The sequence below is a fragment of the Vombatus ursinus genome, unplaced genomic scaffold, assembly GCF_900497805.2.
Source record: "Vombatus ursinus unplaced genomic scaffold, bare-nosed wombat genome assembly UNPS02014821.1, whole genome shotgun sequence".
NCBI lineage: Eukaryota > Metazoa > Chordata > Mammalia > Diprotodontia > Vombatidae > Vombatus > Vombatus ursinus.
The window spans coordinates 51,451,150-51,467,105 of NW_020954599.1; the positions used below are offsets into that span (position 1 = coordinate 51,451,150).

At 37.9% G+C, this 15,956-nt stretch overlaps 1 protein-coding gene across 1 annotated transcript in view; it reads right to left on the reverse strand.

Moving 5' to 3' along the window:
- The window catches only part of PALLD (palladin, cytoskeletal associated protein), a 520,996-nt gene that overhangs the window by 290,630 nt on the left and 214,410 nt on the right, over positions 1-15,956 (reverse strand). Inside the window, exons 3-7 of the mRNA XM_027837582.1 lie at positions 15,814-15,880; positions 11,556-11,661; positions 5,386-5,460; positions 2,019-2,160; positions 788-811 (exon numbers count right to left, since the gene is read on the reverse strand). Of these exons, the coding sequence (XP_027693383.1) occupies positions 788-811; positions 2,019-2,160; positions 5,386-5,460; positions 11,556-11,661; positions 15,814-15,880 (414 nt within the window). The remainder of the gene's footprint in view (positions 1-787; positions 812-2,018; positions 2,161-5,385; positions 5,461-11,555; positions 11,662-15,813; positions 15,881-15,956) is intronic.

The following is a 15,956-nucleotide window of genomic DNA, read 5'->3' on the forward strand; positions in this document are numbered from 1 at the left end:
CACACACACACACACACACACACACACACACACACACACACACACACTTGGTGACTTTGCTGAGGAGGGGGTAAAGTTGAGAAAGTGAGGATGGAAGGGAACAAGGCAAAAATAAAGTGCATTTGAGAACTACAAATTCTTGGAACATTTAGGTAAAATCTTCCCACACTGTTTGAGACTTTTATCCCTAGGGGATAATTGTGTGATCTGTTATGGGTTAGGCATTGGATGCTTAAGCTTCTGAACTAAATGCAGTGGGACAGATACCCTAGATCTCTAATGAGGTCCAATGACCTAGGGGTTCAAAGAGAATCCTGGGATAAGAAGGCTTTTTCATAATTGTGGAATGGTGAAAGTTTATACAAATATGTACTGAGAACACACAGGCTGGGCATGCTAGCTCTGCTTACATTTGAGAAATGTAACTGGGATGAGGAGACTAGCACTTAGTGGTTTGGGTTTATGTAACTGTGTAATAGAATTTTAGGAGGATTGTTTTTCATCATTATTTTAATTAGCTTTCTAAATACAAAGATTATTATTATTTTTAAAAATTTTAACACTGTTTATTTGCTGGACTCTCCCCCTTGTCCAAATGAGACTCTTTTGAAAAAACCAATACCACAGTTGATGTAAAACACAGTATACAAACCTATGATAACAAGATTATCTTTAAGGGGTTTCACATTATTCATGTGTAGCAAAAACACTATTCCCTTTACATCTTCAGTACAGATACAAAGAACTACTGAATGTGGAAAGACAATTTAAGAAAACTGATTCTTACCAGGTTCAGCTGTGGATCGAGGTTCTGCTTGCCACATCAGGGAAAAAGTAAGAGAAGAAAAATTATTAGAATAGGTTACATTTATATTAAGCATCCCCATCCTTTTGATGACCTTTACAATGCTCAAAATGTTTTTCTTTCTTTCTTTCTTTCTTCCACCCACCCATCCATCCATCCATCATCCATCCATCCATCTCTTTATCTATCTGGAAATCTCAGAGAAGATACAGATCAGCAATTGTTCTGCAACTAATATATTTAGAGCACCCATTCTTAACCTTTTGTGTGCCATGGACCCCTAGGTAGTCTGGTGAAGCTTATGGACTCCTTTTTAGAATAATGTTTTTAAATGCATAAGATAAAATATATACAATTACAAAGGACACTAATTATATCAAAATAGTTATAAAAATATTTCCCCATCCAAGTTCACAAGCCTGCTCAAGTCTAACCACAGATGCTTTGGGGTCCATGAACCTTCAGGTTAAGAATCCATATCCTAGGGGGTGGGTCGGTGGCATAGTGGATAGAGTACTGGCCTTGGAGTCAGGAGGACCTGAGTTCAAATCAGGCCTCAGACAATTGACACTTACTAGCTGTTGGACCCTGGGGAAGCCACTTAACCCTATTGCCTAGCCAAAAAAAAAAAAAAAGAATCCATATCCTAAGACACTTGAAGGCATGGAGAGATCGTTAGGTTCACACAGTCAGAGGCAGAAGTAGAACCCAGGTCTTTATGACTGACACCAGTTTTTCAGCCATGATTCTATGCTGCCTTTCTTCCTACACATACACACGCATGCACACAATGCACACACATATCCACACACATGCACATGAACACATGCAACACACAAGTGTTGTTGAAATATATTAGTTGCAGAACAATTGCTGATCTGCATCTTCTTCTCTGAGATTTCCAGACAGATAGATAAAGAGATGGATAGATGGATGGATGGATGGAAGGAAGACAGACATGCAACACAAGTGCACAATGCACACAGCACACACGAACATACATACACATGCACATATGTGCACACAGATATCTGTGAAGCACACACATGCGCATGCACACAGCACATAGTTCCTGGCACACAGTAGATGCTTCATAAATGTTGGTTGACTCACATACATATGTATGAGTCTTGCCCCTAATTTTTATTAGCTATGCTACCCTGGACATATCACGTAACCTGTCATGTACCTCAAGCAGTTTCCTTTCACTTACTTTTCTGTAAAATCCGAAAGTCTGGAGAGTCCTGAATTTCAATGCCTTCTCGAAACCATGTGACTTGCAATGGGGGTGCTCCTCTGACCCGGCACTCCAGGACAACCACTTGTCCCTCTGAGGCTGTAATATTTTGCAGTTCCTGAAATTTTAAGGAAATGCTCCCAATCAAACTTTTGTCCTCCCCCCTCAATTAAACAGAAGAAAAGAAGCAATTATAATACAGAAAAATGAAAAAAAAAATTAGGTCACAAAATAATAACTGGTGAATCAAGTGGAAATTAAATCAGCAGATCATCAGGTTTTTCTAAAAACCAATTTAGTTACATTAGCAAACTGCTTTTTCAAATGGTTTTTGAATACCATAAACCATGAAATAAATTGTATTTGTTCTGGCTTTATAATTTTCACTGCATTTTGCAAAACATTTATTAATTCAATCCTTATCTTTCTAATTATTCCTCTCATCCTATTGCTCTTCAAGCCACTAGGCAACTAGAATACAAATTTCTTTCTATAATGAATGCATTCAGAGTTAACAGATTCCCATAAAAACAAAATACAAAGTTTACACAATAGAGAAGTCAGTTTAGTTTTAAACAAGACCAATTTTTTCCCCCTCTTCTTTCTTCCCTCAGTATGTACTCTCTACCTCCCAGCTCTAGGCTTCTTGAGGAAGAGGGTAATTTGGTATAGTTTTGTTTTCCAGGTTTTAGTAAGGCAATAGTGTACTGAACTGTGGGACCACCAAAAAGAAGCTTTAGAAAACCTTACCTAGATAAGAAAGTAAGTTAGTTCTGAAGTTATAATAGAAGAAGTAGATCTTTTGTATGTGATATCAAAAATCCAAAGGTGCAAAAAAAAAATACACCCTTTCCCTTTATTTATATGTCTCTAAGATTAGCTAACAACTTAAGGAAAATCTGAAACTTTTAGTCCATACATTGGAGCCTACTTAAACTTTTGGAAATGTAAGTGGTATTAGTTTCATTACTTAGGCTGGACAAAAGGATACCACACCTTATAAATGCCTCTGAAATATTAGGAGTCACTAAAAGGTAAGCAATGATTTTTGGGGAAGAATATTGTATACAGACCAAATGGAAGACTTTGTATTAAGAATTGCACTCTTATTTACATCCTGGAGAAAGGAATCATTTGACAAATTGCCTCTCTAGTTTTGTAAGTCTCCTAGGAATAAGACTCTTTGAACAGTGTGTTCTGGGATGCTAAATCTGGAAAAGGGTGTGTGGTGGTGGTGGGGAAAGATCGGTGCAATTTTTGGAAATTAGATCAATTTGTGAGACTTCTAAGTGAAAGAATGCATTCTTATTCACCATTTCTGATTATTCACAAAAGTGCATTTATATAAAGTTTCCATAACTTCTGACTATCAGAGTCTTGCAACCTCTGGAACAGGGTTACAGAGGACTCAGATTTGTCAATGATGAAGCTGTCAAATGACCTTGTGACAATGTTGTCATTGCTCAATTATTCCTTAAGACTTACAACTGATAGCATAGACTTTGCCCAGAAATATATACAAACAGGGGAACAGAGACACCCAAAGATAGTCATCTAGGAATCAAACTTCTGAGAGCTGCACTATTTTGTCACAGACAGATATCACCTGGATGATTTGCTCTCTCTTCTGATGATTCTATGGTATAGGACCAGTTTAGAAATACTGGCCCAGAAGCTTCAGCTTGCTCTCCTTTTAGAAGCTGGCCATGGACTCACTGTTAAGCTGACTGACTGTTTCTGCTGTCTTCCTGATCCTCATCTCTACCTATCTTCCAACTTGTGGTAACACTTTCTGTTTCTTTTTCTTTTTTTTTAGGCAATTGGGGTTAAGTGACTTGCCCAGTGTCACATAGCTAGTAAGTGTTATGTGCCAGATTTGAACTCAGGTCCTACTGACTTCAGGGCCGGTGCTCTATCCACTGCACCACTTAGCTGCCCCAACATATTCTGTTTCTTATGGGGAACCTCTTAGTTTCATTCAGTTTTATGACTAGGGGACAGGTTCCATAGAAGAGTAGCTTCAAAGGATTATTTCAGGGTAAGTGTTGCTCATGGGGCTTGGACTATCAGCATCAGTTTGTTAAGTGGGAAGCAGCATGGTGTGGTGGAGAAAATGCTGCTGCTTCTAGAGTCAGAGCTCCTGGGTTCATATCTCTACTCTTCTACTTGTTATCCTTTGTCCCTTAACATTTCTCATCTGTAAGATGAGAGGGTTGGGCTAGATGAGCTCTATAACCCTAGATCTAGCGCAGATTTTATGTAAGAGGTAAATAATTTTAATTTTTGAGTCTTTTGAGGCACTAAATAATCTTTTGAGATCATTTTAAGAAGACAGATATTCATTTGGCTTAGGAGATATTTCATTAAAGAGGCACAGATTCCATAAACCTTGGATGCATTCACCCCAGATTCCAAGGCATTGAGGCAGTCAAAACATTGGTTAATAACTTGGCTCCTTGGAAAGGGAAATGGTTTTTCTTCCTGGCATAAGCCATAACCAAATGCATGAAGCTAGTTGGTAAGGTTTGTAGCCCTGGAAGAATTTAGTGCAGGACCAAGGGCCAATCTTACCAGACTGATTCTGGAAGGAATAACAGCCCTCTGGCAGTCCGAGAGACCACAGAACTGACTCAGAATCTACTGACATGCACAGCTTCTTGATTGATCAGAGAGATTTATTCTCTTCCTTGGGAGTTGCTAAATCCTAAAGAGTAATCATGTTCTGCCTTCTTGATACTGTTGAAAGATAGGGAGCCGGTTTCTTTAACCAATAGCCAATTCTCTAAAATTCCTTTTGTACTTGTAGTCTGTGCCAAACAATTTGCTACACAATTCATGGGTAGTGACTTAGTGGAAATAGCCCTGGATTTGGAGCTACTAGCCCTAGATTGGTTTGAATCTTCACTTTGTTTTTACTACCTGTGTGACCTAGGGTGTGTCAGATAACTTTCTTTTGCCTCAGTTTCCTCATCTGTATATAAGGAGGTTGTACTAGGTCTTTGAGGTTCCTTCCAGTTCCAAATGCTTTGGTCTCCAATTGTTCTTCATATATATTTTTCTCCATATGTCTTATTTCCCCCTAATTATATGGGAAATACTTCCACGACTGCTGCTTCTTCCTTACACTTCTACAGTACTTGACAGAGTTCTGTATATATAGTAGGTGCTCAATAAATACTGGTTGACTTGGCTACAAAAGGGTCATTAGCATATACATCAAGCAATGTCCTACTAAGATACTACAGAGCTGTTTATTTTACTTTTAAAATTCAGTGTTATCCTATGTCCAACTTGTGCCAGGGACTAAAACAAACACGTAGAATGAACATAGCAGATCTCAAACCTTTGTAAAAATGGGAAGAGTGTACCCAGAATTGGCTCCATCTAGTCGGCAGAGATACGAAGTGGGACTCTGAACCTGAAAAATCAAAATCCTTTTGATCACAATGTTAAATACACATATAGTTGAAGATGGGGGTTAGGGGGAGAGGAAGGGCAATGCTTTCATCAGGCAATTTGGCCCTCTGAAAGAAACCCCTGCTATAGCCGATGCTCCTGAGCTGCTCCAAGAATCCAAACCTAGTAACTTTTCCCTATTATACATCTGTTACATTCTAATAATCAAGATGATATTTACAGTAAAATATTTCTCCTTAGGGGAATTGTGTGTTTAAAAGCTATTTCCAAAAGGATTCTGTGTCTGGAACCCTGTAAGAATTTTATTTCCACAGTTCTCAAATGTATGACATTCTATATGCATATATATTCAAATAGGGTCTGAAGTTGGTTATTAAAAATAATCAAGTTCATTGCATTAGCATTATAAAGGAGAGTTAATTACCTTACATTTAATGATCTGAAATGTAATATTCACTGTCATTGTTAGCCAGTATTAGAGGCAGGATATTGAGAGAAGGATTTTGTTGTTATTGTTGCTCAAGAAAAGGAGGTGTCACAACTCCCACTGAGTGATAATCCCCACAAGGAAAAATGGTGTGATTTCTGAATTTGTTGAAAAGAAAGACCAGAAACAGGTATGTATTTTGCATTAGCCTAACTTTCTCAGAATCTGGATTTGGGGGAGCCAAGATGGCGGAGTGAAAGCAATGACTTGCTTGAGCTGTCCCCCAAACCCCTCCAAATACCTGGAAAAAAATGGCTCTAAACAAATTCTAAAGCAGCAGAACCCACAAAAAGACAGAGTGAAACAAATTTCTAGCCCAAGACAACCTGGACGGTTGAGCAGAAGGGTATATTGTGCCGGGTGGGGAGAGGAACACAGTGGGGCGTGGGCGCACAGGCTGCAGCGAACCTGGAGCAGGCCTCAGAGGACTGAATCGCAGGCAGCTGTGGTGGTTTCCAGACTTCCCAACCCATGAACACCAAAGAGAACGTGGAAGGTCAGTGGAAAAATTCTGTGACTGCGGTGAGAGAAGAGCTAGGTCTCAGCCGCAAGTTCCGAGAGCGGCCTCTGGGGCAGTGGCTGCCTCCTGAGCTTCTGGCCCACAGAGTGAGGGGGAATCGAGTGGCTGATCAGAGGGGGATTGGAGGGATCTCTTTGCCACTGCTGAGGCAGGAATCTCTTGCTCTGCCCATGCTTGGATCTGGGTCACAGTTCTGAGTGGGGGGGGGTCCTGGGGTGAGGAGGAGTGCTAGCGTGGTGAAGCTTGTTGTGGAGGTGGAGAGGAAACACCTCGCCCCTGATCATACCACCTTGAAAGAACTGAAAATTTACAGGTCCCTAGAAGTACCTCTGAAAACAGCTGAACAAACGCCTGAAGCTTGGGCCAGTACACTCTTCACATTGGAAGCAGACTTTTACCTTAACAAAGAGTTTAAAACTCAAGTAATTGGCCGGGATCATGAGTAAGCAGCGCAAAAAGAGTCAGACTATATTATCTTACTTTGGCGACAAAGAAGATGAAAACATACAACCAGAAGAAGACAACAAAGCCAAAGCTCCTACATCCAAAGCCTCCAAGAAAAATATGAATCAGTCCCAGGCCTTGGAAGAGCTCAAAAGGGATTTTGAGAAGCAAGTAAGAGAAGTAGAGGAAAAACTGAGAGTGATGCGAGAAAATCATGAAAAACAAGTCAACAGCTTGCTAAAGGAGACCCAAAAAAATACTGAAGACAATAACACCTTAAAAAATAGCCTAACCCAAATGGCAAAAGAGGTCCAAAAAGTTAATGAGGAGAATGCCCTAAAAAGCAAAATTGGCCAAATGGAAAAGGAAGTCCAAAAGATTACTGAAGAAAATACTTCCTTAAAAATTAGAATAGAGCAATTGGAAGCTAGTGAGACTTTATGAGAAATCAAGACACTCTAAAACAAATCCAAAAGAATGAAAAATTAGAAAACAATGTGAAATATCTCATTAGAAAAACAGCTGACCTGGAAAATAGATCCAGGAGAGAGAATTTAAAAATTATTGGACTATCTGAAAGCCACGATCAAAAAAAAGAGCCTAGACATCATCTTTCAAGAAATGATCAAGGAAAACTGCCCTGATATTTTAGAACCAGAGGGCAAAATAGAAATTGAAAGAATCCACCGATCTCCTCCTGAAAGAGATCCCCAAAGGAAAACTTCTAGGAATATTGTAGCCGAATTCCAGAGTTCCCAGGTCAAGGAGAAAATATTACAAGCAGCCAGAAAGAAACAATTCAAGTACTGTGGAAACACAATCAGGATAACACAAGATTTAGCTGCTTCTACATTAAGGGACCGCAGGGCATGGAATATAACATTCTGGAGAGCAAAGGAGATAGGATTACAACTAAGAATCACCTACCAAGCAAAACTGAGTATAATCCTGCAGGGGCAAAAATGGTCATTCAGTGAAATAGAGGACTTTCAAGCATTCTTGATGAAAAGACCAGAGCTGAATAGAAAATTTGACTTTCAAATACAAGACTCAATTGGAACATGAAGAGGTAAACAGGAAAGAGAAATCATAAGAGACTTATTAAGGTTGAACTGTTTACATTCCTGCATGGAAAGATGATATTTGTAACTCATGAGACCTTTATCAATATTAGGGTAGGTGGAGGGGAAAAATTATATTTTTATATGTGTGTATATATATATATATATATATATATATATATATAAATATCTCAATATATAGATAGATAGAGAGCACAGGGTCAGCTGAAGATGAAGGGGTCATAACTGGAGAATAAAATTAAGGGGTGAGAGAGGATTACACTAGGAGAAGGAGAAAGGGAGAGGTAGAATGGGGGTAAATTATCTCACAAAAAACAGAAAAGAAAAGGCTCTTACAGTGGAGGGGACACGGGGGAAGGTGAGAGGGAATGAGTGAATCTTATTCTCATAGGATTTGACTTAAGGAGGGAATAACATACACACTCAATTGGGTATGGAAATCTGTCTTACCCTACAGGAAAATGGGGGGGAAAGGGGACAAGAGAGTAGGGGGATGATAGAGAGGAGGGCAGATTGGGAAAGGGTGTAATCAGAAGCAAATACTTCTAAGGAGGGCCAGGGTCAAAAGAAAGAATAGAATAAATGGAGGCGGGCAGGATAGGATTAAGGGGAATAGAGTTCGTTTTTCACAGCATGTCTATTATGGAAGTGTTTGGCATAACTGCACATGTATAACCTATATTGAGTTGCTTGCCTTTTCAGTAAGGGTGGGTGGAGAGGGAGGAAGGGAGAAAATTTGGAACCCAAAGTTTTAAAAACACATGTTTAAAAAAATGTTTTCACATGCAACTGGGAAATAAGAAATACAAGAAATGGGGTACAGAAATCTATCCTGCCCTACAGGAAAACAGAAAGGGAAGAGGATAAGAGAAGGGGGGAGAGATAGAAAGGAAGGCAGAGTAAGGGAAGGGGTATTCAGACTGCATGCCATCTTGGGGTGGGGGGAAGGGTGAGATGGGATGAAAATTTGGAACTCAAAATCTTGTGGAAGTAAATGTTGAAAACTAAAAATAAATAAATTAATTAATGAAAAAAAAAAAGAATCTAGATTTGGGATATGTATTCCTAAACTTAATTATGTACAACTTACTTAGGTTGTTACGCAGCTAAATGTGCCAGGGAATCACATAGGTGAAGCAGACAGATTCAGTGGAGCTGTGAGGCAAGATGTTGAAAGGAAGAAAGTTTTGATTTAGGGGTCAGGATAACCTGGGCTAGGCTCCTGCCTCAGACCCCACAGAGGGTACTCAAAAGTATTAGTGAAATTCCAAGTTATCAAAGTTTCCAACTGCACTAAGATTTTTGAGAAGGGAGGAAGGAAGTAAGGAAGGAAGAAAGGGAGGGATGAAAAGAGGGAGAAAAAAGAAGAAAGGAAGGAAAGAAGAGAGAAAATCAGGAAAAGAGGGAGAAATGAAGGGAGGGAGGGAAGAAGAAAGAAAAGGAGAGATGGAGAGAGGCTTGAAAGAAGAGAGGAAGAGATGAAGGAAGGAAGAGAAGGAGGGATGAAGGGAGTACAGAAGGAAGGGAGGGAGGGAGGGGAAGGGAGGATGGAAGGAAGGTATTGCTATTCACAACTGCACTAATACTTTTGGGAAACACTATACAACCTTAGGCAAGTCTCTTAATCTCTTGGTTAATCTTAATCTTTGGTTCTTCACCTGCAAAGTGGTGGAAATAACAGCATCCAGTTCCAGAGAGTGCCTTGGAAACTTTAAAGTGTTAAATAAATGCTAATAATAATGATAAGAAGAATGATCTTTACTTGGTACAATAGACAACTCTCTAAGACCCTAAACTGCTGATCAGTTGCTAATCTGCAATGGCAGAGAGTTTTCTCACCAAGGATTCCCCACATTGATGAAATCACAGATCTAGATGGACATTAGTTGTAACAGATGTAAGGTTGGATTAAAATTCTGAAGAATCAGAGGATCAGAAATCTAGAGCTGGAAAGGACATCAGAGGCCATCTAGTCCAAACCCTACTTTTACAAGTGATGAAACCAAGGTACATGACTTGTCCAAAGTCACATCGGTCATAAGTAGGAGAGCTAGGAAGTGAAGTCAGGTCCCATGACTCTAACTTCAGGGCTCTTTCCAATGCCCCGTACTGATTTCTGTGTGGGAGTTTGGGGGTGACGTCTTGAATCTCCTTCTCAATCAACAAATTAATTAGTAAATGAATTTTTGAGCCCATGCTAGTAAAACCCAATGTACATGTAAATTTGAAGCTTGTGGAAGAAAGCTTGTGAGTACCCTGTGATCTGCAAATCTCACATATCATAGAATATAGCAACCAAGCACTTAATGAGTTCTCAACAAATTAAAATGCCCTGCATGGATATAATTCTGTCTTTTATAGACAAGCCATGATGAGGGATGACTTTACAGCTTAAGAGAATGAAGAGAGACCCTTTGTAAAAAATGGCAGATTATCTTTAAAAGGGATATTCATCATGGTACTCTGATACTTTGATTTTAATATTGTCTATTTCTTTTAAAAAGCAAGCTTAACATCTCTTAGACTGGCCGTAATTATAAATAGTTTATCCTTTTCCTCTCCATTGAAAAAGTAATGAAGTAAAATAAAAGTTAGAATTGCAACTAGGCATTCTTTGAGGAAAGGAGGTTGGAAAGGGCAAGGAAGGTGGACAGTGAGAGTGAGGAAGGTGGGGTATTAGAGTTCCACAGTGGAAATGAGGAAGAGTGGTGGAATGGGGGAAAATCCAACAGTGGTTGAAGTTGTGCTGGAGAGAAAGTAGCCCTCACATAGGCAGGGTCATGAAGGCAAGTCCCTAGAAGAGAAGCATCTGAACCATGGTGGGGTAAGAGAACAATGTCATGATACAAGAAAGTATATAGAAGACTAAAGGGATGTGTGGGAACAGTAATCTCCAAAAAGTACAAAGCAAGTTGACTTTCCTGGGAAGAAAATACATCCTCCTGGATATTAGAATCTTGAGCCAAAATCCTAATGGCCTAATCCTAGTTACACCTTTGGTAAAAATGTACAACTTTATGCAAGGAGAAATTGTTGATTGCTAATTTTACTTATTTTATTGCTTGTGTAGCTCCCTGTGGAGGATGGGGAAAATGGTCATGTGTACATATACTTTTGGGATTCATATTTGTAAGATTCAACTAAATGTTTTACGTAATTTGTGAAATTGTTTGTTTAGGAATGGATTCTAGTTTTTCAGGTATCTGCTGGTTGAGAAGAGGAGCTCCCAATGGAGAAAATGTCTAATGAGTAACATGTTTAGGAATTAAATGGGCTGAAAGGAGGGAGAATTATTTCCCTTTCGCTTATTGTTGCTATTCATTGTATTAGGTATTTCATCTTCAGGGTATGTTTATTTCTCTTCAGTCTTATTTCCACGTAGACAGTAAGCAGATCAAGTAGAGGTCTAGATCTGTTAATAGTTACTAAATCCCAGTACATCTTAAATAGAACATCAGAATGACCATTATATTATATTAAGGGACTAGTTATAACTATATACATATTACAACTAATATAACAAGTTATATTGCTAGTGAGTTGTGGTTATAGAATAGACATACCTGCTGAACAGGAATAGAGATGGGCTGAATCACAGCTGTAGTCACTCCAGTCTTTGGGGAAGATGATCCTATTGTTAAGGAAACAGAGGTTGTTTTCTTTTGGGCTCTGAAAATATGGGAAAACAAAGTGTCAGTCATAAATTTTACAAGGATTCACTGCATCAAAACGTGCTTTTTCCTAACTTGTCTTTGTTGGAGGATGAGCTTAAATTTCAGTTTATACATTGAAAATGAAGTGTGCCTCAGCACAATGGGAGTCTGCCAATCAAATTTTAATAACTTAATAAAATTTAATAATAAAATAATTTGATAAAATATAATGAAATTTTAATTAAATTTCGATCACTGGTATAGAGTTTGAATGGATTATTGTAGACTTTTAACACAAGAGACACAGTAGAGAGAAGTAAGATGCAAACAACTCAGCCATTCTCAAAAGAAGAGTTTTTTGCCTTACAAATCCTAAAGGATAAGAAAACACCTGGCAGAATTCCAATCTCCATCAGTGAGCAAATATATGGAATCATTTAAGTTTGGGTCTCAAAGTTTTGTTTTGTTCTTCTAAATCTTCCAACAGCTGGTCATTGTTCCAACTTCTAATTTTGTAAAGATGACAGTATTTCGAGATCCTTATCTTTTTTTCTCATAACAGAATAACTCATATTTATATTGTACTTTAAAATTTACAAAACACTTTATACAAATTATTTTATTTGAGCTTCACAAGTACCCAGTGGGGTAGGCACTTGAGGTATGGTTTTCTAATTTGACAGATGAAGAAACTGAAACTCAGAGATGTTAAATGACTTGCCAAATGTCACACTGCTAGGAAGTATCTGAGACAGGGTTTGAAGGCTGGTCTTCCCGGCTCAAGGTCCAGCACTTTATATCATGTTGCCCCTGTTTATTAAAGCTAGTAAATGGATATATCGGTTGCTTCTTTGCTGATAGCTTCAAAGTTTTATTTGAACAAACTCTGGATAATGCAATGCTTTTTATGCAAATCTTCTTACAATTTCCTTCCTCCTTTAGGAAGGTGAGCCTCCCTAAATAAGACAACTAAAGACTATGAAAGAATTCTATATCTATTTATATAATATTGTCTTTGAAATGGTTTTAATGGGTGATACACTTGACTTGGCTCCTTTAAAAATAAACTATTACCTCTTACCTTCTTGAAAACTCACTTCATGTTCAATGATTATTTTTCTATCTACAGTATATCTATCAATCAAGAAGCATTAATTGAAGAACGAAAGGTCAAGAATATCAAGGGAATCAATGAAAAAAAATGTGAAGGAAGGTGGCCAAACAGTACCAGATCTCATATTGTATTATAAAACAGTAATCATGTATTTGTAACTCATGAGACCTTTCTCAGTATTAGGGTAGTTGGAGGGAAATACACACACACACACACACATAGACAGAGGGCACAGAGTGAGTGAGTTGAAGATGAAGGGATGATATCTAAAAAATAAAATTAAGGGGTGAGAGAGGATTATACTGGGAGAAGGAAGAAGGGAGAGGTAGAAATTATCTCACATAAAACAGACAAGAAAAAGCTTTTACAGTGGAGAGGAAGTGGAGGGAGGTGAGAGGGAAAGATTGAATATTACTCTCATTGGATTTGGCTTAAGGAGGGAATAACATACACACTCAATTGGGTATGGAAATCTATCTTATCCTATAGGAAAGTAGGGGGGGAAGGGGATAAAAGAGGGGATGGGGATGATAGAAAGGAGGGCAGATTGGGAAAGGGGATAATCAGAAGCAAACACTTTTGAGGAGGGACAGGGTCAAAGGAGAGAACAGAATAAAAGGGGGACAGGATAGGATGAAGGGAAATACAGTTAGTTTTTCACAACATGACTATTATGGAAGTGTTTTTCATGACTACACATGGATAACCTGTATCTAGTTGCTTGCCTTCTCAATGAAGGTGGGTGGGGAGGGAGGAAGGGAGAGAATTTGAAAACCAAAGTTTTAAAAACAAATGTTAAAAATTGTTTTTACATGCAACTGGGAAATAAGATATACAGGCAATGGGATATAGAAATCTATGCTTCCCTACAGGAAAATAGAAGGGGAAGAGAATAAGAAAAGGTGGCGGGGGGGGTGATAAGGGCAGATTAGGGGAAGGGGTATTCAGAATGCATGCCATCTTGGTGTGGGGGGAAGGGAGAGATGGGGAGAAAATTTGGAACTCAAAATGTTGTGAAAGTGAATGTTGAAAACTAAAAATAAATTAATAAAAAAACAGTAATCAGAACAATCTGGTACTAGCTAAGAAATAGTGGCACATCAGCTGAATAGATTAGGTATACAATACACAGCAGTAAATGACATAGTAATTTAGTGATGATAAATGCAAGATCCAAGCTTTTGGGATAAGAACTCTCTATCTGACAAAAATTGCTGGGAAAACCAGAAAACACTTTGGAAGAAACTAGGTATAGACCAGCATCTCACACTAAATATATCAAGATAAAGTCAAAACAAGTACATGATTTAGACATAAAGGGTGATAGCACAAGTCAATTAGGGGAACACAGAATAATTTACCTGTCAAATCTATAGGTAAGGGAAGAATTTATGACCAATAGAGAACATTACAGGATATAAAGTGGATAATTTTGATTACATTAAATTAAAAAAGTTTTTGCCAAACAAGACCAATGTAGCCAAGATTAGGGAAAGCAGAAAACTGGAAAGTTTTTTTTAATAGCAAGTTTCTCCGATAATGTCCTCATTTCTCAAATGTATAGAGAATTGAGTCAAATTTATAAGAATATGAGGCATTCCCCAATTGATAAATGGTCTAAGGAAATGGGCAGTTTTTGGAAGAAGAAATCAAAGTCTATATCTATAGTCATATGAAAAAATACTCTAAATCAAGATTAATTAGAGAAATGAAAATTAAAACAATCCTGAAGTACTACTATACGACACCTATCAGATTGACTAATATAACAGAAATGGAAAACAACAATGAGATATGGAAAAATTGGGACACTAATGCACTGTTGGTAGAGTTGTGAATTGGTCCAACCATTCTGGAGGGCAAATATTACTACTAGGTTTGTAACCCAAAGCAGTCAAAGAAACGTGAAAAGAAGTAATTTGTACAAAAATACTTATAGCAGCTCTTTTTGTAGTGACTAAGAACTGGAAATCCCCCATCAATTGGGGAAATGGCCGAACAAATTGTGGCATATGATTATGATGGATACCATTGTGCTATAAGAAATGATGAGCAGGATGCTCTCAGAAAAAACTGGAAAGACTTACATGAACTGATGCAGAGTGAAGTAAGCAGAACCAGAATATGGTGAAAGCAATATTGTATAATGATTTATTGTGAATGATTTAGCTATTCTCAGCAATACAATGATCCAAGACAATTCCAAAGGACTTAGGATAAAAAATGCTTTCTGTCTCCAGAGAAAGAACTGATGGAATCTGAATACAGAAGGAAGCATACTTTTAAAAACTTTGTTTATTTTTCTTGGTCTTTTTGGCTGTATTTTCTTTTCTTTTTTTTTTTCTTTCTTTTTTTGTTTTTTGGTGAGGCAATTGGGGTTAAGTGACTTGCCCAAGGTCACAAAGGTAGTACGTGTCATGTGTTTGGTCTGAGGTGGGATTTGAACTCAGGTCCTCCTGACTTCAGGGCCGGTGCTCTATCCACTGCGCCACCTAGCTGCCCCTGGCTGTATTTTCTTTTGCAACATGACTAATATGGAAATATGTTTGGCATAATACACGTGTATAGTCTATGTCTAATTGCTTGCTGTCTCAAGGATGGGGGAGGGGAAGAAGAAAGGATTTGGAACTCAAAATTTTTAAAAAAATGAAAGTTATAAATTGTTTTTACATGTAATTTGAAAAAATATATAAAAATTCATATAAAGAAGCATTCATTAAATTATACATGTGTATACACATATATGAGATGCAAATATATGTCAAATAAATATGAACAAAAGTATAGTTTTTGAAGGGTAGAGGACACTGTAAACTGGAGGGATTAAAAGGCTTCATTAGCAGGGTTTTAAAAGATACAAGAGGTGCTAAAAGGCAGATTCCATCCCATCTCCTCCAACAGATTTGTCCTTCTCTGTCATTCTTACTCTATCACTTATTTTCAATCTCTCCCTTTCCATTGCTGACATTTTTCACTACAGAGATTATCTTCATATTATTAATGGAATTAATAATGGTAGAAGTGGGAAGGCTGTCGTGGGGAGGAGTTACTTACTGTGGCATATCTCCAACTTTTGATTTGAAAGCTAAACGTTCACTATCAGAATCTGATGAACTGGCTCCTGGAAGAAAACAAATTTAAAATGCATCTTAATAATAATAATAATAATAATAATAATAATAATAATAATAATAATA